Source organism: Ixodes scapularis, unplaced genomic scaffold (assembly GCF_016920785.2).
Source record: "Ixodes scapularis isolate PalLabHiFi unplaced genomic scaffold, ASM1692078v2 ptg000187l_1___fragment_1__unscaffolded, whole genome shotgun sequence".
Classification (NCBI taxonomy): domain Eukaryota; kingdom Metazoa; phylum Arthropoda; class Arachnida; order Ixodida; family Ixodidae; genus Ixodes; species Ixodes scapularis.
Window position 1 is genome coordinate 963,382 of NW_024609930.1, and position 26,537 is coordinate 989,918.

Here is a 26,537-nt window from a genome sequence, read left to right on the forward strand (position 1 = left end):
TCGCGTAGTTCCATAAACTTTACTGTTGGTTTGCGTCCAGGTCATAATGGCGAATCCACAATTCGTAGTGCGTCACAATCTAGATTATGAAATCAAGTATCTTCTCCGATATTTTAATAGTTTCGGTGGCGCATACATTTGTACCGTGCAAAACCTCTTTACACGGTGCGAAACGGAACGATGGTGTATACCTTCGCCTTTCGGCGAAAGTATACGCCACCGTAAAAAATCTCCAAACCGAAGAAGACATGATTCTGGGGGCAATTAAACAACTGAAGGAAAGGCAGAAAAAAACAGGCAAACGTGTCGAAAGCCTAGAGCAGCATATTTTAAAACTTGAAAGCTCAACCAGCGCACCAGCAACCAATATCAGCGAACAAGTTTTCACTTTGCAAAATGAAATCGGCGAACAAGTTTCTACTTTGCAGAAAGAAATATCCGGTCTGAAAATAAGATATGTAGACTCAAAAACCCGACCGGTTAGATCAAATCTTCTGTTTCTCGGAATCAATGACACCGGAAAAGAAACGTGTTCAGAATCCGAGGAACATGTACTAAAACTTTGCTTTTATAGACTAGGGCTGGAAATCCAGTCGTCTGAAATTGAAAGGGCCCATCGCTTTGGCCGTTTTAGCTCAGATAAAAAACGCCCCTTATCGTGAAATTTTGCTTCTTCAAACAGAAAGCAGCTGTCTTATCGTCGGCCTATAAGCTAAAAGATAGCGGCATATCTATCAGCGAGGATCTTCCCCTTCATGTTCGTTTTGCTCAAAGAAGACTTCTGGATTTTGGCAAAGGGCAAACACACTGATTTGAACTACGGTACGATTTTGTGATCATTGGCGACTCGGTTTACGTCTGTGATACTTCTGCTGATAAGGTTAAGCTGCTTGACCAACAAGTGACACCAGTTCCGCACATCGAAAACTCAGCAACAAATCCTACATGAAGCCAGCTCAAATTATTGAATGTAAATGTAAGAAGCCTTGTGAATAAAACCGAAGATCTGGAGGCACATGATACTTCTCCATGGACCGGATATCATCGTACTAACAGAAACCTGGTTACACTCTAACATACTAAATGAAGAAATTATACCACCCGAATACGTAGTTGTACGGAGAGGCAGGTTGACTAGAGGAGGACGGGTAGCGATTGGCTCTAAAGAATACCATATCATGTCTGCAGCTTGACCAGCAGCGGTCAGCAGAAATGCTTTTGGGTGTAAAATAACGATTGATAATACATCCCTTTTAATAGGCACTGTTTACAGACCCTCTGGCTACCACATTTTCTTCTTGGAAGATCTAAAAAACTATATGCTGAGTCATGTGCACTGTAATGATAAAATTATTCTTACCGGAGATTTCAACTTTCCCTATATGGATTGGAAATGCTTGTCGGCAGGCTCAACGGACCGTGAAAGCTCGGAGTGTTTATTAGATCTTGCGTTTATAATTGACTTAGAACAGCTCGTTTTATCACTTACAAGAATTCAAGGGAAATCGGAATCAATCCTGTATCTTACTTTTGTTAGCCATAAACTTTTGAATTCATCTAGAGTTTCTACTGAGGAAGGACTAAACGAAAACAAAAGCGTGCTTCTTACACTCCCATTCAAACGGGTACCGTATAAACCGGCAAATAAAGAAAACGTATTTGATTTTGACAAGGCAGGTGTTAACTCCATCCTTGACTTTCTCGGAGAAAATTACGAGGGGTTCGTCTTGTTCTCGTGTATCCCTCACGCAAATTTAAACACGCTATGGAGTAAATCCAAAGACATTGCAGACGAGGGCATTAACCGTTTTGTACCTAAAAGGATTATAAACTCAGGCAAGACGAGTCCTTGGATTTTTCGAAAAATAATACAATTGGGCAAAAAAATTAATAGACTGACAAAAGCTCCCAAAAGGGTTAAAACCCAGGCGCGAACAAACGGGACGAAAAAAAGACACGTACGACACAAACAGGCGCCAACTTCCAACTGATTTATTGAAACACGAATCATCGTCAAACTCGATGCCAATGGCCTAAACACATGCAACTGATAAAAATTCTAATTGGTCATTACACACATCCTTCGAGAAACATAATTTCTTTGGATAACAGATGAAGAGATGGCATGCTTACGCATCTGTCAGCCGCTTTGTGTATACAGAAAGCTTTGATTAGTTCTCTTTCCATTTTTTTTTCATTCCCTTTCTTGACAAGCCTTGTGCGCTCAAACAGTTTTATTTGTTTGTAAGTTTATGTTTTATTGCATCCCAAAAGGGCGCACCCAAACCGACCGTCTCACACCCTTCAACGTATTGTCGCGAAACATAAAGGTAAAATTAAACATGCTAAATTTCATTACCACAGCACAACCCTTGTTAATTTTATAAAAAACGCAACCTGCGAAATTTTGGCGTCACATTTCGCCGAAACGTGTCTCCCTACACAGCTTTTTTTGTCGACGGTATTCTTACTGAGGATAGCAAAACGATAGCAGCGGGTTTTAACAGATACTTCGCTTCTGTCTTTTCGATCGATAATGGTGAGGATCCTATTTTTTCGCACTGTAATCATGACGCCTCTCTGAGTGATCTTGTCATAACAGAAGAAGGGGTTCTCAATTTATTAATTAATCTCGATTGTAAGAAAGCTCAGGGACCCGATATGCTACCGAATGCATTCTTGAAGCGGTATGCTCGATGAACAGCGAAATGTTTGTATCATTTTGGAAAAATCACTCTCAAATGCAGATTTACCAAGTGACTGGAATATAGCTAAAATACAACGAATTCACAAAAAGGGCAAAGAAACTGATCTGTCTAACAATCGTCCTATTTAAATAACATCTCACTGCTGCAAAATACTCGAACATATACATGGAAAGCCTATCACTGGCTTTCTCGGACCAACATGAAATACTAAGTCCGCACCAACACGGATTTAGAGGGGGCTACTCCACAACCACACAGCTGTTACTTACGGTCCATGATTTTGCTTCCGCGCTCAATAAAAACAAACATGTGGATGTTATATTTTTAGATCTGGCTAAGGCAAACTAAGCTGCTACAGAAGCTTCATACTATATTTTAAAAAAAAAAATTTAAATCCTAAATTGGCTACAAGCATTTCTGAAAAATAGGCTTCAAGTAGTTTGCTTTGGGGGTTCTGCTTCGAATAGGTGCAGTGTTACATCCGGTGTACCGCAAGGTCCTAGTCTCTCACCGCTATTATTTTTACTGTTCATTAACAACTTATGTTCAAATATATGTAAATATCAAATTGTTTGCTGAAGATTGTATTCTATATAGCATCGCTGATTCCCCTGATGACCAGCTAAAACTAAACATCTGTCTTTCTAAAGCGGCCTCCTGGTGCAGGACTTGGCAAATGAATTTGAACGCCGCCAATGGTGTAACTATGTCCATAACACTAAAGAAACACCCTTACCTTTTTAGCTACAGCGTAGACGGACATACACTTAACAACGTGTCAGAGTACAAGTATTTGGGAATTACCATTTCGAATAGCTTCTCCTGGAACTCCCACATTGTTTGTGTTACGTCCAAAGCTAGAACCATACTCTGGCAACTAAAACGATCACTTAAATTCGCCCCCCCCCCCCCCCTGAAGATAAACTATTAGCATATAAAACGTTAATTAGGCCAACACTGGGAAACGCACGCGTCGTCTGGAACCCCTACACAGTATCATTATAGAAAAATTTTAAATAGCGCAGAGAAAGGCTTTAAGATTTGTTTTTAATAAATATGGGCGGTGCGATTCGCCGACATCATTAATGAAACAAACAGACCTGACTCCTCTCTCCCACCGCGCGATAACTGACAGGCTGAAAACTCTCTTTCAGATCATCACGGACACTCTTCACATCAACAGAGACAACAAGTTTAGCTTCTCTACCAGAACTAACACTAGAGCTTACACCCAATATACGTAAACGATTTCCAGGTTCGCCTAAATTGCTTTAAAAATTCGTTTTTTCCACGAACTACATCCGATTGGAGTAGCCTTCCCCCCAGCATCACTAATTCAAATTCACTTGAAAACTTCCTGCACCGGCTGGCCGCCTTTCAGCAAGCGACTTGCTCATTGTGTCGAACTGTATTCATTTATATATATTTTTTGTAACCCTCTCCGACGATTCCCCTATGTTTTGGTTAGCAGTACTGTGCAATAAAAATAAATAAATAAAAGTTTGCTTGTACGCCTGAACTTGCCCTTGCATCTGTTATTCTTCGAGACTCCTGGGCACCCACCTCGCGCACACGCGATGCATTTTTAGAATTTCTGTTGCAATGCGTTGAACTTGTTAAAAGGAGAGACCAAGCGAAACTGAAAGTTCACTTCAAGTTAGCCTTCTGTTATTTTCAGGCAGTTTCGAATCCTTGGCAACGTTTACATCCGCAACCGCAGTGGATAGCTACGCGCAACGTGCTTCGTCATTTACTTGTCTAAAAAAATTTTCACTACAGAAACACTGCAGCACGTTTAATTGTTTCATCACTTTTGCTTCCTTAAAGTAATACAAAAGCCAAATTCTGAAGCTTATTCTTTTTCTACACGGCGTAGGTAGCAGTAGAACCTCAGAAACATCAATATTTCGTTAGGAAATGAAAGCAAACATAATTTAAACTGAATTTAACGATAACAAAAGAAACCTGATTTTTGAATGAGGATGCAATGGAGCGTCGTGACGGCATCGGCCTCCCAATGGCAGCCCTGTTATATGGGGTGTTGGTTCACTATAGTAAGATTACCTTCGCCAAAACAAAATACCGAATGTTTGGTGAGGAAAGCCAAAGCACAGCACTTGGACTCACTCTGCCAGAAAATCGCTTACCCTCATTCTTTAATGTCACTGATGTCGAGGCTTGATGAGCATTCTTTTTCAACATGGCGCGCGATGCTTTAAACGTTGTTTTTGCCCACGAACGGTGATGTTTTGAAGTGACCCGGGTTTACGTCGCAGATCTGTTGCGGTGTCCGCTTTTGTGCGCGGAAGGTTCTGTGCTACGATGTGAGAATTCAGCGATCGTCTCGCCGTCCAACTTACTCGCCGTCGACGTGCTAAATGCCCCGCTTGGACGACCCTTTTCATTCGTTTAGTGTTCGACATTGAGACAAGCGGCGTCGCAAAGTCGTGTCGATGTGAGCGTTTCTTCGTGGTAGTTTTTGTGGGATAATATAAGAATTGTACAGTCGTTTCTATGTGCTTTTAGAGCGCAGCTCTTAAGCGCCCGTTTCCGGCTTGAGTGGCGTCGTCGTCGCCGTCGGCGTAACCGCGCGTAACCCTCGTAACCCTCGTGAAGGTTGCGAGGGCTACTCTCACGAGGGTTACGAGGGTAACCCTCGTCAAAGTAACCCTTTTGAGGGTAACTAGCCCTCGTGACCCTCGTGAGGGTAACCCTCGTGAGGGTTGCGAGTGTCACAAGAGTTACCCTCCCGAGGGTCACGAGAGTTACCCTCACAAGTGTTACTAGGGTTACCCTCACGAGGGTCACGATGCTTACCTTCACGAGGGTCACAAGGGCCACCCTCAGAAGGGTTACCCCCTGAGGTCACGGGACCCCCCGTGAGGTCACATGACGCCCCTCAGGCCACGTGACCCCCTCATGTCAGGTGACCTTCCTGAGGTCACGTGACCCCCTGAGGTCACGTGACCCCCCCTGAGGTCACGTGACCCCCTCAGGCAACGTGACCCCCCTCAGGTCACGTGACCCCCTGATGTCACGTGACCTCAGGGATTCACCTATCCCTAGTACCCTTCCATCCTATCTCGCAGTACCATTCCATCCTCCTCCTCAAGAGCTGCGCTCTAATCCGGCGTTACAGGGACTTATAAACGGCTTTAATTTTAGAGCGCAGCTTTTAGGGGCCCGTTTCCGGCTTGAGCGGCGTCGGCGTCGCCGTCGCCGTCGGCGTAACCGCGCGGTGCATTATAGGTAAAATTCCCCGCTAAATCTAGCGGAAAAATTAACCCGCTAAATCTAGCGGAAAAATTTCCCCGCTAAATCTAGCGGAAAAAATTCCGCGCTAAATCTAGCGGAAAAATTTCCCCGCTAGATTTAGCGGAAAAAATTCCCCGCTAAGTCTAGCGGAAAAGTTTTCCCGTTAAACCTAGCGGAAAATTTTCCCCGCTAAATCTAGTGGAAAATATTCCCCGCTAAATCTAGCAGAAAAATTTCCCCGCTAAATCTAGCGGAAAAATTTCCCCGCTAAATCTAGCGGAAAAATTTCCCCGCTAGATTTAGTGGAAAAATTTCCCCGCTAAATCTAGCGGAAAATTTCCCCACTAGATTTAGAGGAAAAAATTCCCCGCTAAATCTAGCGGAAAAATTTCCCCGCTAGATTTAGCGGGAAAAATTCCCAGCTAAATTTAGCGGAAAAAGTTTTCCGCTAAATCTAGCGGGAAAAATGCCCCGCTAGATTTAGCGGAAAAAATTCCCCGCTAAGTCTAGCGGAAATATTTTCCCGTCAAACCTAGCGGAGAAATGTCCCCGCTAAACCTAGCGGAAAAAATTTTTCTGGGGGTCACGTGACCACCCAAGGTCACATGAGCCCCCCCTCCCCCCCCCCCCCCCGCCCCCGAAAACAGGTAACCCTCAGTACCCTTGCCTCCTCCTCCTCAAGAGCTGCGCTCCAATTCGGTGTTACAGGAAGTTGTAAATGGCTTTCATTTTTTTTTTTTGCTCCCGCTTAAAGAATCGCGTAAGATTCGCCCGACGAGAGCAGCGCACGCTTCCTCTACGCCGATGCCTTCGCTTCGTTCGTTTAGTTTTTCCCCTGTGACAAGGGAATGTCGCAAAATTGTTGTGATGTGCGCGTTTCTTCGCGGTGGAGTGACAGTGCTGGAGTGGCTCCACTATCAATGTGATACGGTGCGTGAAATACTCGAGCGATGTCACCGCCGTGCTGCCTCACCGGACTACGCTTGCTTCCATGCTCGCGTTAAAAGGGTACAAAAGTGCTTGTGTTGTCTCGTTCCTACCCTTCGTCCCTGTCGTGAAGCGCTATTATGTTCTCCATGCTTTTGGAGCTCCTCGTTTTATTGTCATAACTCAATCTACGAGTTCTAGCCCCGCTTTTTAACTCGGGAACCCATCACTCGCGTGTGGCTAACAAGCGCCGTCCGTGTTTTACCATATTCAGTCAGGTTCTGTAGCGCCATCTGTCATTCTGCACCAATGGTAAGTGTCGGAATCTTTTGTCACTTGTTTAATACTTACATCGGCCGCTCATGAGTGTAATTTAGTGTTTTTTAGGGTGCTGAGGGCTCGTAGATTGAGCTACGCCTATTTCCCGCCCGATGACATCATAGAAGTGCCGTGCTGGCCGTGTTTCAAAATTTACTCGATCTTACTCCAGGGTAAAGGTTATTGGCCTTGGCTCTCTAAAATATAGCCGCCTCCAGCGTTCGAACCGTCGGATCCATTTGGGAAAGATTTGAAACACTACCGCTCTCGCCAGTCGTGATCCTGGCTGCGTCCCAACAGCGGTGGTGTATGTGGCAGACGCCTGTTCTGCTGCAGGTCGCTCTCCAGTGTGGCAGTCCACGGAAGCTTCGGCAGCTAAAAGTTTGGACTCATTACAAAGTCGACACTCACGTTCGCTTGTGCTGCTCGCTGCTCCCCCTTAGCATTTCTACGACCAACCGCCAGGAACGCGACATGAACAGTATGACAGTTCGGCCTCTTTGACGTCATTTGTTGCCACTTCGGAACCACGTTTGAGGTATGGGCAGCATAGGGCTATGCCTCAAATTTTACCCGAGTAACCTGTCTCCTACGTCAGTGGGTAATACCACGTGACATCGCAAGTAAACGATCCGCGATTCGATTTTGGAACGGCCGGGATAATCACCTGGATGCTATGCGGATTTGGCGGATTGGTGCCGTCTTGGCCTGTGGCAAAATGAAAACAAAGCAGCGATACCAAAAAATATCAGACGATCTCTTGTGATCATGGGGAAAGCACTCGAAAAGACGATAATATTATTGACGACGCGGTGTTTTCTGAGCTAACTCAACAGGCTTCTTTTGCTCACCTTCCTTTTGGCTGTAAATTGAGATCAAAGGTACTTACTCCTTTCGAGTAGACATCAGAAATTTGTTTTATTAATCACCGCGATTGCTGTGTATCTGGTTCAGATGCCCTAAACGCTTATCTTCCACGCATCGTAATTGGCACCGATTGCGTTTTGCAGAAAATTGCTTCCACACGGTAGCGGTACAGCCCAAGGGGCTTTCTCAAGACTGATACGCAACTTACGTTCGCTTTGACGCGAATATGACTTCAAAATCTCAAAGAAAACTTTCAAACTGCTTTAGGCGACATCTTGGAGTGGGAGATGGGGCGCGGTTGTTGACTGATCATATACATGAAATCTTCGAAGCCTTTACTGCTTTACAATCATTATCCTGTCATTACTCACTCTCTGGGAGAAACCATGCAAAAATGCTTCCACACCACTTACTGCGTTCGAACATTTTCAACTTTGAAAGTGAGAATACGGCATCCTCTACAACGCTGAGGGCCAGGATACTGAGAAGCTCCTGTTTAGGCTCGCGCCCTTATAATAAGAGGGAGCTTTCATAGACCGTGGTTCGCCCTCCGCTAAGCCCTCCGCAACAAGAAGCCGCTACCGCGCCTGCGCGCCGATCGCCTTGACTGTTGAGTTCCGGCTATCGTAGCGGGTTGCGAAAAGCGTTGCAGGACGGCGAAAACGATCCATAAAAGCAGGCATACCTTTTCGGGTGAGGTGCACGGTCTGGGTGTAATGCAGTCAATTCGTGCTTTGAAAACAGAAAATTGCAATAACCACAGATAAATGGCTGCACCTTAATGGTTGTTATTTCGAATGTCTGCCACCAAAGCAAACGGAGCAAACAAGCTTTGACGGCTGTCGGCGGAAAAGCAGACGACAAACAGATCACGTGACGTATTTACTCGATTTGATCCGACGTTACCCCCCGATAGAGGAGTGTAGCGTAAGTAGTTACTCCGGAGTAAACAACCCGCTTCTGGAACGCGAGTTCTGACGTCATCGAGTAAGCGCAAGTAAGTTATGAAACGCCACATTACTAAACCTTCTCTCCTGAGTCGGATCGAGTAAATTCTGGACACAGCCTAGGACGCTAAACGGACCAGTCGAAGACGCGCTCCAGGCTCCATACTTTAATAAATGAGGGATGCCTAGTGGTATGGTGCCTGGAAAGCGTTATTTTTTTTCATCCGTAAAGCTGGCGCCCTCGCCGAGTCTGGTCGTTGTGATCAGTCGGATGGTAAATGAGGTAAGCAGCAATGGCCTCGTCCTACCGATGTCGCATATGAAAGTGTTTTGCCGTCAAATTCGACAACAAGAAATAGAAATATTCCGCCATCTTGCGCCCGAAACCGACGTTGTCAATGTCACCCTATAGACAATGTCGCGGAGCAGACGACGCACTACTTTCCTGCAGCCGTCAGCATCCATTCATTCATCATCTCGGTGATTTCGGTCTCGTCAATCTCGTGGTTCCGCCGTTCTGCTTCTTCCGCGTGCGTTTATTGTGATATCGTTACCTTCGAAACAATTTTCGGTAAGTTTTGTCGACGAGTTTATGTCGGGATGCCAAAACACTGTTACAGAAGATTTTGAGAACAGACTTGGTGAATTGTGAGACGCCGGTAAACAGGTCTCGCCCGCCCGCTCTTTCCCACCTGGGCTTCTGTGGAAGGTGACTGATTGCTTGTGCGGCAAGCATTTTCGAGTTGAGGACTACCTCAGGAACCCCAGTGTGCTGCAGAGTGTAAATTGACAGAACAGGGACAATCGGTTGACCCAGGAGTTCTGCCAAGTGTATTCCCCAAAAAGCGTACACCGCAGAACAGCTTGCTCTCGGAATGATGGTCGGACATAGTTCTGTCATATACCTCGAACGACTCGGCCATTCCGCCTGCTCTGTGATCTCATGGGGATAGGTTGTTACATCCCTCGGGTACTCTGACTAAGCGATGTAGAAACACGTTGATGTCACCAAGGGTTAACGCTCATTACTACGGTAGGCTTGGCGCTAGGGAGCCCGATGACGTTGTAGGAAAATCGCGGGCGCGTTGGATATCCCGAGACGCACCGCGCTCTTCGATGGCTGATTTTGAAGCTCTCGCCAGAATCGAACATTTAGATGGAAAAATACAGCCATAAATTTGAAAAACAAGCTTGCGATTATTATTAGGAGAAAGAGTCGATCATGTTTAACTTATATCCGCACGTGTGAGATATATTTACAGTTCTGATTCAGCTTCCCTTTAAAGAAGTACTGCAACAAAATTCTTGCGCCTACTTTATTGTCTAAATGACAATCACGCCTTGGCCGTAAAGAGATCAAGACAGTATTTAAAACGAATAAACCGAATGTCCATTCGTCAAACTACTGTTAAAATAGCGCCGCTCCGCGGAAGTACGGCGGCAAGCTGCGTATACTCATGAGGCCTGCCGAACGGGGCTATTCAACACCTGCCCGAAGCGGGGAACGGGCGTCCCGAACGGCCAGGTTGTAACTAGTGGACTCCACATCGGTTGTGAAGCTCACAACCAAGTCAGCTTTCCTGCACGTTTGCCCGCAAAGGTAATTGCGTGACGTCTTGAACGCGCTTCAGGCACCGGATCTTCCGAGATGCATCGTGCTCTCCGACGGCTGATCTTTAAGCGCTGGCTGGAATCCGCCGTTTGGAACAAAAAATAGTTATCCGTTCAACATACAATCGTGCGATTGTCATTGGCAGGTTTAGTAGATCATGTTTGACTCATTCCTGAACGTAAGAGGAAGTTTAAATTTTCATTTTATTATCTTTTTAACTTTTTAAAAATGTTGTTAATGCAAAGTTTAATCACACACCTTTCCTGTACTCTCACATGCGCGTCTTTTACATCCGCCATAAAAACAAAAACGAGTTTTTTTTGTTTTTTTTTTGTCTCGCTGCGATTGAACGTTAAAGACTGCGGCTTCTAACTGCAGGTTCAGACACGTAGATGTAGGACCTTCATGAATACCAGCACAAAGTTGCCTGCCTACCTTCTTAAACACAGTAGCAGTCTCGTTAATTTCAGTGGTCCTTTGTACTATATCCCCCAAAGATAGCTTCGGTGGTTATTCTGTCCATCAGACTGTAAGCATTGTGGCCCTTGTATTTAACAAATTTGCTTCAGGCTGAGTGGGATATGCCTAAAAGTAGAAGAAAGTCGCCTTTAAATTCTGCTCCTGGCGTACACATAAAATAAAATCCACCTAATTTTTTTTCTTATTCGTCAGAATACGTTTTTTTAGGTAACTGGTAAACATTTACCAACGCCACATGTTATTTAACAAATCTGTCAAGTCTCGAGGGGGAAGAAAGGGATAGAATGACAATAGAGTTATAAATAGAGTTCCTTGTTTTCGGATAAATCCGAAGATACTTATTTGAAAAAAAAAACAAAAAAAAACTTGTTGGTAAAGGTCTTGTCTATTAGAATTAATTTGTCCGAAATCATTTTAATTTCATAAATAAATTTTATAGAAGTACAGGGTCAGTGGTCCCGAGAAGAGGCAACTTTACTTTCCGTTGAAATCTCAGGCTACTGAAAAAAAGCGTTTACCACTCAGTTTGTCATGGTTCGTTCAGAACAAGGTTCATGACACCTCTGGGTCACAACCAAAGCCATGGCTTAGAGTATTAGTCTGGACCATAATATTTGGGTGCTTCTTTAAGGAAGGAAGGTCAATGTTTTTAGAAGACCGACAGCTGTGAACCCCTATATTTCGACAGAGTTTTTTCAGCTGAAGCTTCAATGCTTCCTAGCAACTAAGTCCTGGAGTTTAGTCATTTCAAAGTACCGGCAGGGTTTGAGGCAACACTTCTATTCAAAATTTTTCGTGGGACAGTCAATATTGCCAATGGCAGAACGCCAATGCAAAATGCAGCGGCAGCAATATCACTCAATACAGATCAGTGCTAATGAATTTAAGGTACGTTTATGTCCAGCTTTTCTTTTTTATTATTATATCTTGAATTCTGGAGAATTAGGAAAGCAAAATTAAACTTTAAATTTTAGAAAACTTGGAACATAAAAAAATGAACTACGATAAACCCCGAATTTTCAGTAGTATATAAAGTTCAAAAAACACCTTCTTCATTCGCGAGAAATAAACTCCGAAAGCACAAAATCCTAAATACTATGAGCTGTGCAAACATCCCCGAAAGAAAAGCATTTTTTAAAGGAGCAAGTTGTAATTCATAAATTTTCTTGTTCTAGTAATTTTAAATGTAAGTAACTACATATATAGCAGTGCAGATGGAAGTATTTTGTGTGTGTGTGTGTGTGTATTTATACAGCCTAGAACTTAGTCTGCCTCTTCGGGCGACTTGTCTCCCAGCCGTAAATAAGAAATTTAGCCTGCGCGGTGCAACCGCGAACCTGGTTCACGTTCACAACACAGTAGTGATACACGACCGCACGCCTGTACCATGCTCATGTAGATCAAAACAGGGAGGGGTGAGGATTGTAAATTACATTTCCGCCGTAATTTACTGAAGTGTAATCAGTATTAACTGGACGTTTGATATTTTTTAAAACAATAGTCGATGCTTCGGCAGGAAGTAAGATTTGGCTGGTCTTATGCCACATTGTACTGGTTTTATTGCCACGCGCGTCTCAGAACAAGCGCGTCCGATGCCGAACAGTTATTGTGCTTGGCTCCCACGCAACGGGCCACGGCTGAGTTCCTGGCTGCGGAAGTACGTTTATGTTATTTCTGTAAATATCGAGTTCTTCTTAATTCCAGAACCCTAGCTGTTGCTTATTCGAGGTTAGAATGTTCTACGCGCCGAAACTCCTATGCCGATTGTTCCAAAAGCACTCGCGTTAACAAAAGAGGCTCCCTTTGGCGAAGCGGAGTCTGTTTCGCTCTTGCGCTTGATCGTGCTACTCCACCGACCTTCGACGCCTGCGACGTTGCCTCTTTGTGTTTTCGTTTTCGGCACAAGTTTGTGATTGGCCCCGTAGAGGCCGGACCTGCCACCACTGACGACAACGAAGACGAGTGTTTCCTTGAAGCACTAGATGTATGTGACATGGCAGGACTCCAAAGAGATGATCCTGAACTACGAGGACGCATTAAGCACCTAGAGGAACAAGGAATCGCCAACTTTCTCCATCTGACACTGCCAACTTTCTCCATCCGACAAGGTGTGCTCTACCAGGAGAACTTCAGTGGCAACAACATGGCGTGGCTGTTAGTGGTCCCTTACAGTTTTCGAGAGAAAAGCAAGTGGTACCATTGCCATAGATGCACAAAAACAAAGCCAGATGTTAATCCTTCTTACTTTTATTTTGCAGTTGACAGTGCTTGTAGAGCACAGGTACTTGGGCTGATGAAGATTAAAAATCTTCAAATCCCAGGCACTTCAGAGCTTTTCGGGAGTCCTGGATCTTCTTTGACAGGTCTGTTGACATGTTAGTGATGACTTGCTGAACAGGCACCTTGTTCTGGTGTCCCCAATGTTGCACTGTTTCTGCAAATACAACAGAAAAATACTAATATTTTAACAGCTCCTGGGAATACAGTCATGTGATTGAGCAGATTCAACTCATTTACCCAACCTCTAAAAAATGTTTGTGCTTTTACTTGCACGCACAACACTCGGAGAGCCAATCACCGCAACATACGGATGCAGCTCAGCGAATGACAATGCTGAAACATATGTTTAGACCAAAAAACACAGTCTGAGTTGTGACATTAAGCAATGCAAAACATCACGCTTGCATTGCTGAATGTCACAACTCAGACTGTGTATTTTGATCTAAACATATGTTTCGGCATTGTCATTCGCTGAGCTGCCTCCGTAAGTTGCGTGGATTGGCTCTCCGAGTGTTGTGCGGGAAAACAGACTCAATGGCTTTTTTTTTTTTTTTTTTTTAGTGTATGACAAGGCCAATTTTGAAGGAACTCAGTTCCTTCCGGGCCACCACAATTTGTTTTTCTTTGTCCTCTGTGCCACCTTGCCCCCATAAGTCCTTCGGGCAAGTACCGCGCGACTCCAAATCGCTTGCGCCATGTCCGTGGCTACCATGGTTGGTTTGGTCTGCTTCATTAATTTTTCTGCTTGATAGGAGCTGTGGTGCCCCGATTCACGTGGTACTGTGGGTCAAAAAAGTATCGCAGCTTTGGCAGCGGTCAACACCAAATCCAAAATTCACGCAAAGCCAATCGTCGCGATAAGTTGCCTCGTGTCACTTAGGCGTTCGTCTGTGAATAGCTCGATGCTCCAGAGTCCTTACTCTCGATGGAATCGATCGCGCGCTTGTAGTTATGCAGCTGGGCAGGATAGGCAGATTTACTCAGGGTAGAAGTAACACTCACGTGAGGCTTCGGGGAGCGATAGACTTTGCCATTTATCATGGCAATGGAAAAAATTCTACCCCGATGACTGATGGTAAGATGAAATTCCACGTGAAGACTGTCGACGGCAATCGACCGTTCGAGGGCGTGAGTGACGTTGCAAGTCAGTTGGTTTCTAGTGGCAATGATCAGCTGCTTAGCCGAAATCTTGGCCTTTTCTATGTTTAGGATGATCCCAATAACTTCGTCGAAAAGAATGTTTCTGTCCAGGAGCACCCATTCTCTAATGCTAGTGGGCAGAACTTCAGCCGTGAACTGCTCCCTGATGTTTTTTGTCCTGTTGAGGACCGAAGCTGGTCGGAACTGCGAAGTTCCGTAGGGCAGTCAAATAATATGACAATGATTCTTCGGGCTTTTTATAACGCTGGCGGAACTGGTGACGCTCCTGGTCGATGTTGCAAGTCTTTTTCAAGCGCGCTGATAGTGTTGACTGCCTCTTGGTAGTCGTCCGTCGACGGAGTTCTAGAAGCGGCTGCCACCGACGTCGTTGCTGGCGACGGCACAGCGACAACGCGGGAGGAAGGCAACGTTTCGAAGACTCGTTGACTTTCCGCTTTCACGCAGTGGCTTAGCAGGTATCGAGGACATTCCGAGGGCAGTGCGTGAACACCACATGCGCCCATGGAACATTCGAAAAGCGAAATCCATCGCTCCCAGGGAATTTCCGACTTCCTTGGTTTACTCAGGAAGTCTTGGGGAGGTTTGATACCAAATCCGACGTCCATCCCGTCTTCAAAATAATTTGGAGTCCTTGGTGGACCCGACGGGTCGGGAAGGAACGTCCAGTCACCTGTGCTGCTCTCGTGAGACTCTTTCTTCAAAAATGATGATGAAGAAGAAGAAGTAAGTGAATGAACAAATAGCATAGAAGAAGACGAAGTTATCCGAATATATGAAAATATAACAATGAAGAGTCAACACCCCCAACGGGTACACGCAGTACACGTGGCAAATGACGGCTTGAGAAACGCAGGGCGTGAATCGTTATCTTCCTGGTTAGGGATTGGCTCACCGGCGGTCGTGTCTGCTAATGTCGCATTCTCATTGGCTGTGAAGGGATAAGGAGATGCTCAAGACTCCCCGTGCTCTGCGTTTCTTGAGCTCGAGCTCAGGAAACGTCTTGTTGTAATACCTCCAGGAAGTGGATTACTATTTGCGGGAACAGATTTCAAAGATATCAAATGGCTTAGTGAACCTCGTATTAAAGAATCATTCTCCAGTGTTTTCAGAATATTGTACTCATGCAAAATGTAGCATATCAATATGTATAGACCATTATCGCACTATACATATCTGTGAATTATTGTCCAAATATTTGAATTGCGTCTCAAATAAGTGTGGATGTATCACTCTTTCTTGAAAAATCTTTACAGCCATTGTCTCTGATCTTGACTTTTTGTAACTAACAACAACATATTTAAGACACCTGAAACTTTTGTAGATTGAACTTGGAGCAACAACGTTCTCTTATGTTATTTTTGATATGTTTGATTTTGCAAACTGGTGCCATATGCAACACAAGTGGTACTACCTGAAGCTCATGTGGCACCATTTGCAACCCATGTGGTATCACTTGAGGCCTAAGTGGTACCACTTAAAGCCCAAGTAGTACCACTCGACTAGAAGTGGCACCACTTGACCGCGCAAGTGGTACCACTTGACTTGCAAGTGGTACCACTCGAAAGCGAATGGTCACTTGAAATACCACTTTATATTTTCACCTGGGTACTTCAAGCCAGCTACAGATGACCCGACGGCGAGACACCTTGGCTAGAGCAGGACTGTTGCCAGGATACGCGAGAAGTACTACTGGTCCAATCTTTCGAAGGCAGTCCATCACTACACCCCATTTTGCCACGAGTTTCAACAGCGGAAGAAACCACTGACGAGACCGGCAGGACTTCTTCAGCCAATAAGGAGTATTTACTGGGCGCCATATTTGTGGGTGCTGTCTAGAGCGCATGCTCAGAAAGAGCCTACATTAATAGGCTGCTAAGACAGGCAATCTTGAGGGTGCTGAATGCGCGTTACAAAAGAACTGTGGAAGCTCGCTATCAGCCCGCCCTCAGCAGTCGCGCACACAGCTATGGCCGCCAGTGAATACTTCCTAGTATTTACTGGCGGCCATAGCTGTGTGCGCGACTGCTGAGCGCGTACTGATGGCGAGCTTCCACAGTTCTTTTGTAACGTGCATTCCGGTCCCTCAAGATTGTCGGTCTTAGCAGCCTATTAATGTGAGCTCGTTCAGAGCATGCGCTGTCGACATCACCCACAAATATGGCGCCCAGTGAAGACTCCTCATAGATTGATCTCACCAAGCGTTGAACGCATGCGTGACGCCGCCATAATTTTAGTTCGCAGGAGGCAGGCAGCAGTGCACAAGACGGCTCGTGCCGCCTCATGCTTCACACGCGCAGAGCTCCAGCGAGGTCGTCGCACGTGCAGAAAGACTAAAGCTCCCTCGATGCATTGCGGCAGCGGTGGCGTAGTCAAATTGGCTCGTGAGATCGGTCTATCGCGCTGTCACCTGTCCCATTCCGACAAATCGGAATGGATTTACTTGGACCGTTCCGACCATCGACAGAAGGATCGACGGAAGGAAACCGATGGATAATCATCGCGATTGATTATCTCACAAGGTACGCCGAGACGAATGCCCTTCCATCAGGTACGGCTAATGGGGTCACCAAGTTTTTCATCGCGCCCATTGTCCTCCGGCACGGCGCCCCCGAAGTCTTCATTACAGACCGTCGACCATCGTTCATGGCAAAGCTGACGGGAGAAATGCTTCGTCTAAGTAGCACCAGCCACGCTCAAACCACTGCGTACCGTCCGCAGACAAATCCCACCAACAGGAAGGCTAAACAAAACTATCGCCGTCATGATCTTTATGTACGTTGACGTAGAGCGCAAGACGTGGGACGAAGTGTTGCCGTAAGTGACCTTTGCTTATAACACGGCAGTCCAAGAAACAACCGGAGTTACACCGTTCGAGCTGGTGCACGAGAGAAAGGTCACAACGATGCTCCACGTAATGCTACCTCACGAATCAGCAGACGACGGAACCGACGACGGCCAGTTGATAACCCAACAAGCAGAGGAAGCTCGTCAGCACTTCGGAGTCCGAGGGGCACTCCGGCCATTTTTTGAGGTACCTAACTAACTATATTTTCTGACTCCCCGGCCTTTACCCTTTCCGGTATGTTATTTAGTATCGCGAAATTCATAATAGTTATTGCAAAATCGGCAAATGAAAATTATGCAAAAACTAACATTCCAATATACCCGCACTTTTCAGTGCCGTGACGTCAGTGGAAGGCAAGCTTGCCAGTCGACCGAGCTGTCTAAGAAATAGAATATGCCAATCATTTGTTGCGTGCTGGATCGCGGGTCCTAGAGCGAGCTTCCAAAGCATTCATTTGACACCATGAAACTGCTTCAAATCAGTTGGGAACAAATTCTACAGTCCAAAGAGTGAACTCCGGCGCTTCCACTGACGTCACTTTTTCGCTGTTGCCAGTAGAGACTTTCAGTTTGAAAAACACGGTGAGGACCAAAATTGTAAATTTAATAACTTCGTGAAAAAAAAATTATTTTGACCTAATATTTGGGATACTATTTTGGCAATGTTGTTCGGTGAGTTCAGCAAACTTTCAAGCAAATCGGGAACCATGAAGAAATCGCCGGAGTACCCCTGGGCCAACAACGTGTTGACGCGCGCCGCTACAACCTGCATCGCCGCGACGTCCACTTTCAAAACGGAGACAGCGTATGGGTTTGGATACCGAGTAGCCGCCGCGGTCTCAGTGAGCAACTCCTGAAATGGGACCTTGGACCTTACAAGGTACCTCGACAACTCGGAGATCTTAACTACGAAGTGATGCCCGACAAACAAGATTATCATCACGCCGCCCACCAATACCTCAAGTCGTCCACATCGTGCGGCTCAAAACGTACTGTGCTCAATAGGAGAGTAAACGGTGACGTCGTATTACGCTTGATAGAACCCTGTGCCACAAGTTTACGTAGTTTCACCTTCGCTTCTTTTGGTTCGAACTATTGTGCTTCCGTGCATCGAGACGATGCTCTATTTAAAGATGGGAGGCGCACGCGACTCCGAGCAAGTACGTCCGTGGCCGAGCGGTTTCCGTGCTTGGCTCGAATGCAAAGGGACATGGCTCGATTCCTCTCTACGGAAGTGCTGTTTTTATTTCTGTAAATATCGCGTTTTGGTCCTGACCCTGTCACTTATTTGAGGCTAGAATGTTCGACACGCCGAAATTTCTGTGCCGATTGCTTCAGGAGCACTCGCGCGTACAAAATGGGCTCCGCGTGTAGAGCCGGAGTCAGTCTTGCTCTTGCGCTCGATCGTGCTCCTCGCCCACCTTCAACGCCTGCGACGCAACCTCTTTGTTTTGTTTTTTTCAGCACAAGTTCGCCAAATTAAACATTTAGTTTCTGTTCAATCGTCGCCTCATCATCGGTAATTCCTGACACTATAATTTATAGACCATTTCTACTGATTTCAATGAGCATAAATTTGGGCGTTGACTTACTTTAAAGCCCAGTCGCACACAAATGTACAGATGGGTGTGCACTAGCCGCACATTTTTGTACAACAGAAATGTAATCACCTCGAAGAATATGCCTTTGTTGCTTTATGTATTGCCCGAGCGGTTTCCGCTTATTGGCACTAGATTGGTGAGATCCAGTTTCCGTTCGTTCTTTAATAAAACTATGCGCCGAGTCGCTGAGAGAGAGGAGGCGGCGAGAGCTCGCGGGGATGTCAGATAGCCGAGCTGTGGTTGGAATGTTTAGTGGGTAGGCCTAATGCGTCATGACTTTGTCTCCACTGCACACACAGAACGCATTAGAACATGGCACGCTGGCGTCCGCAGTTTGGCTCCCACATCTTAACACGTTCTACGAAAGCAGTGAAGACAAAGGCAGCTTGCCTTAGGTCTACCCCCGAATCATTCCAACCAGAGCTCGGCGTCCTGACGTTCCGTCTCGTCTCCTCCTCTCCCTCAGTTTTTAGGCGCATTGGAAGCTTGGGGCGGCGGGCGACAAGACAGTGGCGTCACGGTACTGCTCCTAGCAGATTCATTTCGCATAAACATCGCGTGGAGCAGCTGACCTTAGTTTCTAATCAATGTCAGCTCGCCTGAGCACAGCGCAATATAAAAAACCGTTCAGGGCCACACTGGGCGCTAACTTTTTTTATTAAAGAACCCGAAACTTTGAACACATCACCTTGATGCGCTGGTAAAAACAGCCGATGTTGTATCAATGCCAGAACGTCTACTCAATCCGGGCTAGCGAGCGAAGAGCAACCCGATAATAATATGAGTGAAAAATACTCCTGTAGATTTGGTAACTTAGCTGCATTGGTACACGTCGTCCCGTAGTAAGCTCTGAACCGTCAAACACACAAACTTTTGGTAGAGGTGTATTCCAGCGAAGACAAACAAAACATGGCAGTGTGGCATGTTTTGGGACATTAAGTTAGTGCTCCGAGCAACTCCTGCGTATCAAACGACGAGAAAAAAAAATAAAACACACACAGGGTCTAGAAAGGCCATAAAGAAAAATCGGTACCTTGTGAGGAGAGAGTCGTGTACACCTTTACCATGTGGGTTTAAGTATTTATGTCAATATCGTAGAAATCATAGAAACCGCGAACATTGTCACGCTAGATAGCTTAAGTGTCAGCGCCCCTTGGGTTGCTTTATCAAAAAAAAGTGTTAGACTATATTGGAAAACTTACGTAGTTATATCAACCGTAGCTTGAATTAGTTCGTTATATATAAGAGTAAACGACGATGAAGATTGAGCACAATACAGACCAGAGTTGAAAGTCAGCGCAGCGAGAGTATTTGTTCTTCGTGTGAGTAAACTTTTGAAGTGTGTCTGCTCTTGTGCGCTGTGAACTATAAGTATCTTGGGCAAACTTCCAGGTGTTTGAATGATAGACTAATTGAGCATGAAAAAATGACAAAATCCAACCTGCCAATTCTGAACTAGCAACGCATATACATATACGCAACCACGGCACAGTGGTCGGAGACAGAAGTGGTACGCAAGGAGGTCAATGATGTCAAACGAGTTGTAAGGGAAACCATTAGAACTAAGTCACTCGTTGTTCTGGAGCAGGGGGCACGAGCGCGTCCTCAAGACTCGACCATGTTATGCTGGCTGCACCATCTACCTGGCGCTGTAACGTTCAATTTTCTGCGCGCCATGTTCGAACACAAGCATATCTCAGCATCTGTAGATGCTCTAGAACAAAATGTTAAAGAAAAAAACAGAAAGGAAGAAAAAATTGCAGCTTGCGGCCACAGCGTTCCACTAAACGTTCCTTTAGCATTAATATTTGTATTGCTTTCTTTCACAGCTTCCGCGAGCACCTGTGTTTCACTGAACGAGGTAGATTTTTCACTTTAAAGGGCTGTTTATACTCCAACGTAACGTCGACGGGCGCGCGCGCCCAACCGCGTTGCCTGACGTTGCTACGAAAGGACAGTTTATACTCTGACGACAGGTGGAACGCCTCGCAACGCAGCGAAGCTCACGTCGAGGCGGGCTGTTTATACTCCAACGTAACGTCGACGGGCGCGCGCTCCCGAGCGCGTTGCGTGACGTAGCTGCGAACGGAGAGTTTATACTCCGAACACAAGTGGACCGCCTCGCAACGTAACGCGCCTCGGCGCGCGCCGGCGAAGCTCACGTCGAGGGAGGCGCTGCTCGAATCTCGGCGTCGGCCGACGACGGTCGTCACCCAGAATTCCTCGCGCGAGCGTCAGTTGGAAAGAAAAATGGCGAACGGAGGTGCCGCGGAGTGCGAACTGAGCGATCTGACGACGGACGAGGTTGAGAGGCTCATTGAAGCGGTGAGAGAGCGCGAGTGTCTTTATGACGTCGGTTCTCTAGAGTACATTGATTCCAAGCGAAAAAAGAATGCCTGGGAGTCCGTGCGCATTGCCTGCGGCACGAAGTCCGGTAAGTTGACTAGGGTGATTTCATGTGCGCTTTGCTTGGCGTGACGACATCTGGCCATTTTGTTTCGAACGCTTTTTTTGTGTGTGTGTGTGTGTGTGTGTGTTGAAGCGCGTGAAAGAGCGTGTCCCTGCACGCGCGCGTGGCGCTGACTGTGCTACGGCCACGGTGGAGCTACGGCGACATTTTGCTTCCTGCGATTTCTTTGTATTTTCCCTGTGAGCGCGTGCTGTCACCATCGGGTACTACAAACGATGGCATCATCCAAACAGAAAGACATTGAGGCGCTCTAGTTATTTAGGACTTCAAACAGAAAAGCAGTGCAAGCGGCTTAACTGACATGGCAACTTGTTCAGCATTTTATTTTTGTATCACTTCTGCATTTGGGAGAACTGAATTCAACATATTTATTTCAGGTGAGGACGCACAAAAAGCGTGGAAGTGTGTACGCGACAGGTATGTTCGGGAGGTCCGCGCCATTGAACCTGCCACAAGGAGTGGCAGTGGCTTCGTCCGGAAAAAACAATGGGCCTTCCTGGCAATGATGTCGTTTTACGAGAAACATATCCGACCCAGGAAGTATGTAAACAAAACATGAGTCCTTATTTGCTGTCTAACTAAATTTCTCTCCCATATGTTAATCCCACTTGCAGGGCAACCACCAACGTAAAGGCACCACCTGTGGGCGACACAGCACAGTGTCTATTAATGGAAATGGTGGAATCTTCTCCTTACGACTCGACTATTCCCACTGACTTCGAGCCTGCCCAAGAAGAGCTGCAGTGCAGCCCCGAGGCTCCTGTCCCAGCCACGCCGTCCACCTCGGTTGTATCAACATCAAGCACCTCGAGGAGGTCATCACTCCAGTCACAAAGGTGCCCAGGACCCCCCCATTCTGCACGCAGAAGGGAGGCTGACACAATGGAGAGAGAACGTTTAAATCATTTAAGGACTAAAATGACACAGAACGAGGCGTTTGCCTACTCTGTAGCACAATCTCTAGATCGTTGGGACGAGGTCACCAGTGCCCAATTCAGGGATTGTGTAATGCAGATTGTGTATGAGTATGAATGTAAATTTCAGCAGAAATAAAACTCCCCCGACCTTTGTGCATCTGAAGGTACACGTGTCCACTCATGTTTTGATAATATACACATTCTGTTAATATGAACTACATTTTCGAAGAGCAATCTCTGCTTATGTAATTCTACTACATCGTTAGAAAAAGAAAAAACATAATCTGTAAAGCAGTCTATGTTAATCGGAATATTATTAACTCTCTCGTTCAATACTTCAGAATTTTTTCTTGGAGGCAAGCTGCAGGGATGCCTATCACATAAAATAGCTTGAAAGAACACCTACAGACATTTTTCAAATTTACCCCAAGCGACAAGGAAGTGGCTTGGAATGTAGGTACACACGAGTATGGACGATACCTTGCGCAGCGAGTGTACCTGCAAACCCGGCATGATCTTTGGTGCTTGTGTAAATTAGCAAAATGTCTAGTGCACATATAGCATCATCTGCTATAACATCACACAGCCTGCGCTAATACCGTTAATCAAACATGCTTTCTACCCATTACATTCGCTTCGTGGATGGCACGCATTGCTCGAAACCTGTTTATATTTCCGAGAGAAAGGCAAGTAGAAAAGCAGGCTTATCGAAAGTACATCTAGAATGTTATTTTACTCCTTTGTGGTGTACATGAAAATATTAAACCCGACTTTTGTAATTAATACGCAAGCTGTCCTATTTTCCAAGTGAGCCACTACTACATTCCTGCGGGTTCACTTAATAAGAAGCCAATCATTTGGTATGCGTGCCTGTATCTCAGTAGCAAGCGAAAAACATGGATGGCCAATATTCCTCGCTTGTGCCAATTACCTCGCTCTCCCCTGTACAACAAAATTCACCAAGGTAGGCAGGTAAGCTCTTTGAAGGTGAAAACAACGAGGAATTGCGAAATATATTTTGCCGGTCAACCCTGTTAAGCAAGCAGAGCAGAGAAAATATATACAATTTATTTGTAAGAAAAGAAAAAAATTGAACAGCATTGATAACAACCTTCTGTCGTCGTCTACTCCCTCGTCACTATGTCGTGTTGCCACGGGATGGCTCCCCTAGGGGAGATGAAGTGGTCTGCCAGCTGGTACCTGATGCTGATTACTGCTGGGCTGCTGTTGCCACCTAGGCTCCTGTTTACACCAACATTCAAAATGTCAGCTCGCCACTGACCATCCACACTGTCAGCATATCCAGGAGGGCGGTAGGCTTCATCCCGTGTCAGGAAGTTGTGGAGGCAGACTCCCGCTTTTATCATATTTTCACAGTGCTCAACAGTGCCTTGCATGGGAGCCAGAAACGCCCGCCAGCGACACACAAGTATTCCGAAGGCGTTTTCTACTGTACGCCTGCCCCTGGAGAGCCTGTAGTTGAACACCTTTTTTCGGTAGTCCAAGCCTCTTCCGGGGAAAGGGCGCATGAGGTACGTTTTCAACGGGAAGGCTTCATCCCCCAGGAGGCACAGAGGTGGTGCAGGCTCTGCGATTACAGGGATCTGGAGGGTGTTGGCAGCTAACGCCTTTCCGAGGTTAGACTCTCTCAACACACCGCCATCGGACTGGTGTCCGGCAGCCCCAATGTCCACCAGTCGAAACCTGTAGTGGGCGTCAACAACAGCGAGCAGCACCATCGAGTAGAATTTCTTGTAGTTGTGAAATATTGAGCCAGAGTTTGGTGGGCACCTGATCGCAAAGTGCTTGCCATCTATTGATCCAATGGAGTTAGGAAAGTTCCACTTGACGCAGAACTCCCTCCGGATCTCTTCCCACTGTTGTGATGTGGGTGGCTCCAGCACTAACGGGGAGAGGCAGTCCCAGATGGCTGGCAGGGTTTCCTGGAGGATCCCCGATAATGTTGCTTTATGCATCCGGTAATTTATGGCCACATGGCCCAGAGATCCTGGTGATGCAAGGAACCTAGAAATGTGAAAAACAAAATTGTGAGACTTAGTACCTAACACAGAGCAACTGTTTAGTCAGTCATTTGCACTGTTTGTGACTAAGAACGACCTACGAGAGTGCTCCGTCAGACTTATATTGCTATACACGCAATATGTAAATATGTACTAAATGTGTTTGACTGACGCTCTACGGTGTTTTGAAATAGTTTCTACTCTAAAACCGCCCGCAAAAATCAAGGGATTGGCGCATAAAGTGGAAATTGATCTCGAATGCGAGTTTTACTGTGCTGATTTAATCATTAAAAATTTCAGTCTCAATTTAAAGTGCGGAAAAAAATGAATGACGATGTTGTCAAATGGGTCAGCCTTTCTATTTAGTAAAATATGTGTTTGATGTAGTAAGTGTTACAATGAAACGTTGATCCGCTTGTTTATGAGTGTCTCAAAATAAAGTTACAAGGTAGTACTAATGGCCCGTCAAACATCAGCAACTGAAACTATCAAGTTGAAACTTACCTCGAATACATACCTCACTAGTCCCCTTTACATATTACAAATTCAAGTCTCTATTTAAAGTACGAAAAACTTAAAAAGAAAACTTTCCCATTTTAGGATTTTTTTCGTTCTAGGAGTTCAGACTTAAAATTTGAATGCGTGTTGTACATCCAACCAGTAAAGGAAGCATTTGAGGTAAGTTTCTACTTGAAACGTCGCGTCCCTGATTTTTGCTGGGGATTTAAGAGCCCAAACTTTATTTTGAAACGCACTGTCAAGATTGGGCTTCTCAATTAAAATATCGGAGTAGATGAGAGCGCATAAGTTCCCGGTTTGAGGTATTTTAATACGAGTTGGGCGTGTGTACGGCAATAGTACACCGCCTAGAAGCATAACCTAATCAGTCAAGCATCCGCGAAAATGAAGTGTATATCAAATATGTAGTACATAGAGTGCCTCAATGTACTTCTCTTTTGGGGAATGCCACCGTTTGTAGTGCCCGATGCCGACAGCACGCGCTCACAGGGAAAATACAAAGAAATCGCAAGAAACAAAATGTTGCCTTAGCATAGTCACGCCAGCAGCGCGTGCAGGGACATGCTCTTTCACGCTTTCAGAACAAAAAAAAAAAAATAAGCGTTCGAAACAAAATGGTAAAATGTCATCACCCCAAGCAAAGTGCACATGAAGGCACCCTAGTAGTACATACCTCAGTGTGATGGCCAGCCGCTCAGCGGGCGAGATGGGAGAGCGATGTGTGGGCGAGTGTACAAGACGGTCGTGGACGAGTCCGAGCAGCTCGTCGAATGAAGCCTTCGTCATCCTGCACAAAAGGAAACGACAGAATTGATTCACTATGATAAGCGACATGACTATCGACCGTCGCCTTACCTGAAATATTGGAAGTGGTATTCTGGGTCGGACTCGCGCAGCTCCTGTACTAGATGGTAAAATTCTCCAAACACTGTGCGCTTATCAAATATGTCTCGTGCGTACATCGTGCGTGTTCTCTGGCGCCGTTATCGGCGCCATAAAAGCACCGCTGCAATTTTTTTCTTTTTTTGCTGATCTAAATACATCGCGAATCGGCTCTCCATGGTTCCTCCCGTCTGAACAACTCAGGACAGAATGCAAACGGAAACGGAAATAGACCATCAGCTTATGTCGCGGTTGTCATGGCGACGCGCAGGCGCAACGCGAAGTGCGCGTCGGAGCGCGCTGGACCGCGATGGAGTATAAATGCCGTTGACCGCAACCCTTTCAGCGCAGCGCGTCGTGTCGTTGTTGACGACGAACGCCAGCGCACGTCACGTTCGTCGACGTTGGAGTATAAACAGCCCTTAAGTGATAGCGAAGTCGAAGCTTGCAAAAGCACGTTCCCCTGAACGATGCTAGCACTGCATGAGCGTGCGTGCTTTACTGACACACTGAAGGCTTGGGCTCGCTCTTGTAGCCTCTGCTGCGCTGGCACGTATATTGGAACGGAGTACGAAAAGACTGTGGTGGGGAAGCGTTTATGACTCCGTAAGTGTGAAATCATGGGTCCAAACAAACCGTTGCTAGGGTTTTTGTTATGGACAAATACATGTGGCTAGGATTCGCTGTGAAAACCCGACCGTTCAAAAATCAGGAATAGAATTTAAACT

The 26,537-nt window shown here is 45.9% G+C and overlaps 1 protein-coding gene and 1 pseudogene across 1 annotated transcript; one reads left to right on the plus strand and one right to left on the minus strand.

Annotated features, from left to right (window-relative positions):
- Positions 1-46: 46 nt before the first annotated feature.
- LOC120839483 lies at positions 47-22,523 on the plus strand (annotated as a pseudogene).
- Positions 22,524-23,511: 988 nt separating this feature from the next.
- LOC120839482 (putative nuclease HARBI1) lies at positions 23,512-25,988 on the minus strand. Its single transcript, XM_040209751.2, has 4 exons — positions 25,969-25,988; positions 25,783-25,899; positions 25,601-25,714; positions 23,512-24,412 (listed from the first exon to the last, which is right to left on the minus strand). The coding sequence occupies exons 1-4, from the start codon at positions 25,986-25,988 to the stop codon at positions 23,512-23,514; spliced, it is 1,152 nt and encodes a 383-aa protein (XP_040065685.2).
- Positions 25,989-26,537: the final 549 nt, after the last annotated feature.

What these genes read in the sequence shown, in the direction of transcription:
- LOC120839482 (XM_040209751.2), bottom strand. Translation starts at nt 25,988, where the DNA reads ATGGAGAGCCGATTCGCGAT. An exon ending in TACCACTTCCAATATTTCAG is followed by an intron (nt 25,715 to 25,782) that starts GTAAGGCGACGG and finishes CCTTTTGTGCAG; the next exon opens with GATGACGAAGGCTTCATTCG. An exon ending in CGGCTGGCCATCACACTGAG is followed by an intron (nt 24,413 to 25,600) that starts GTATGTACTACT and finishes TCACATTTCTAG; the next exon opens with GTTCCTTGCATCACCAGGAT.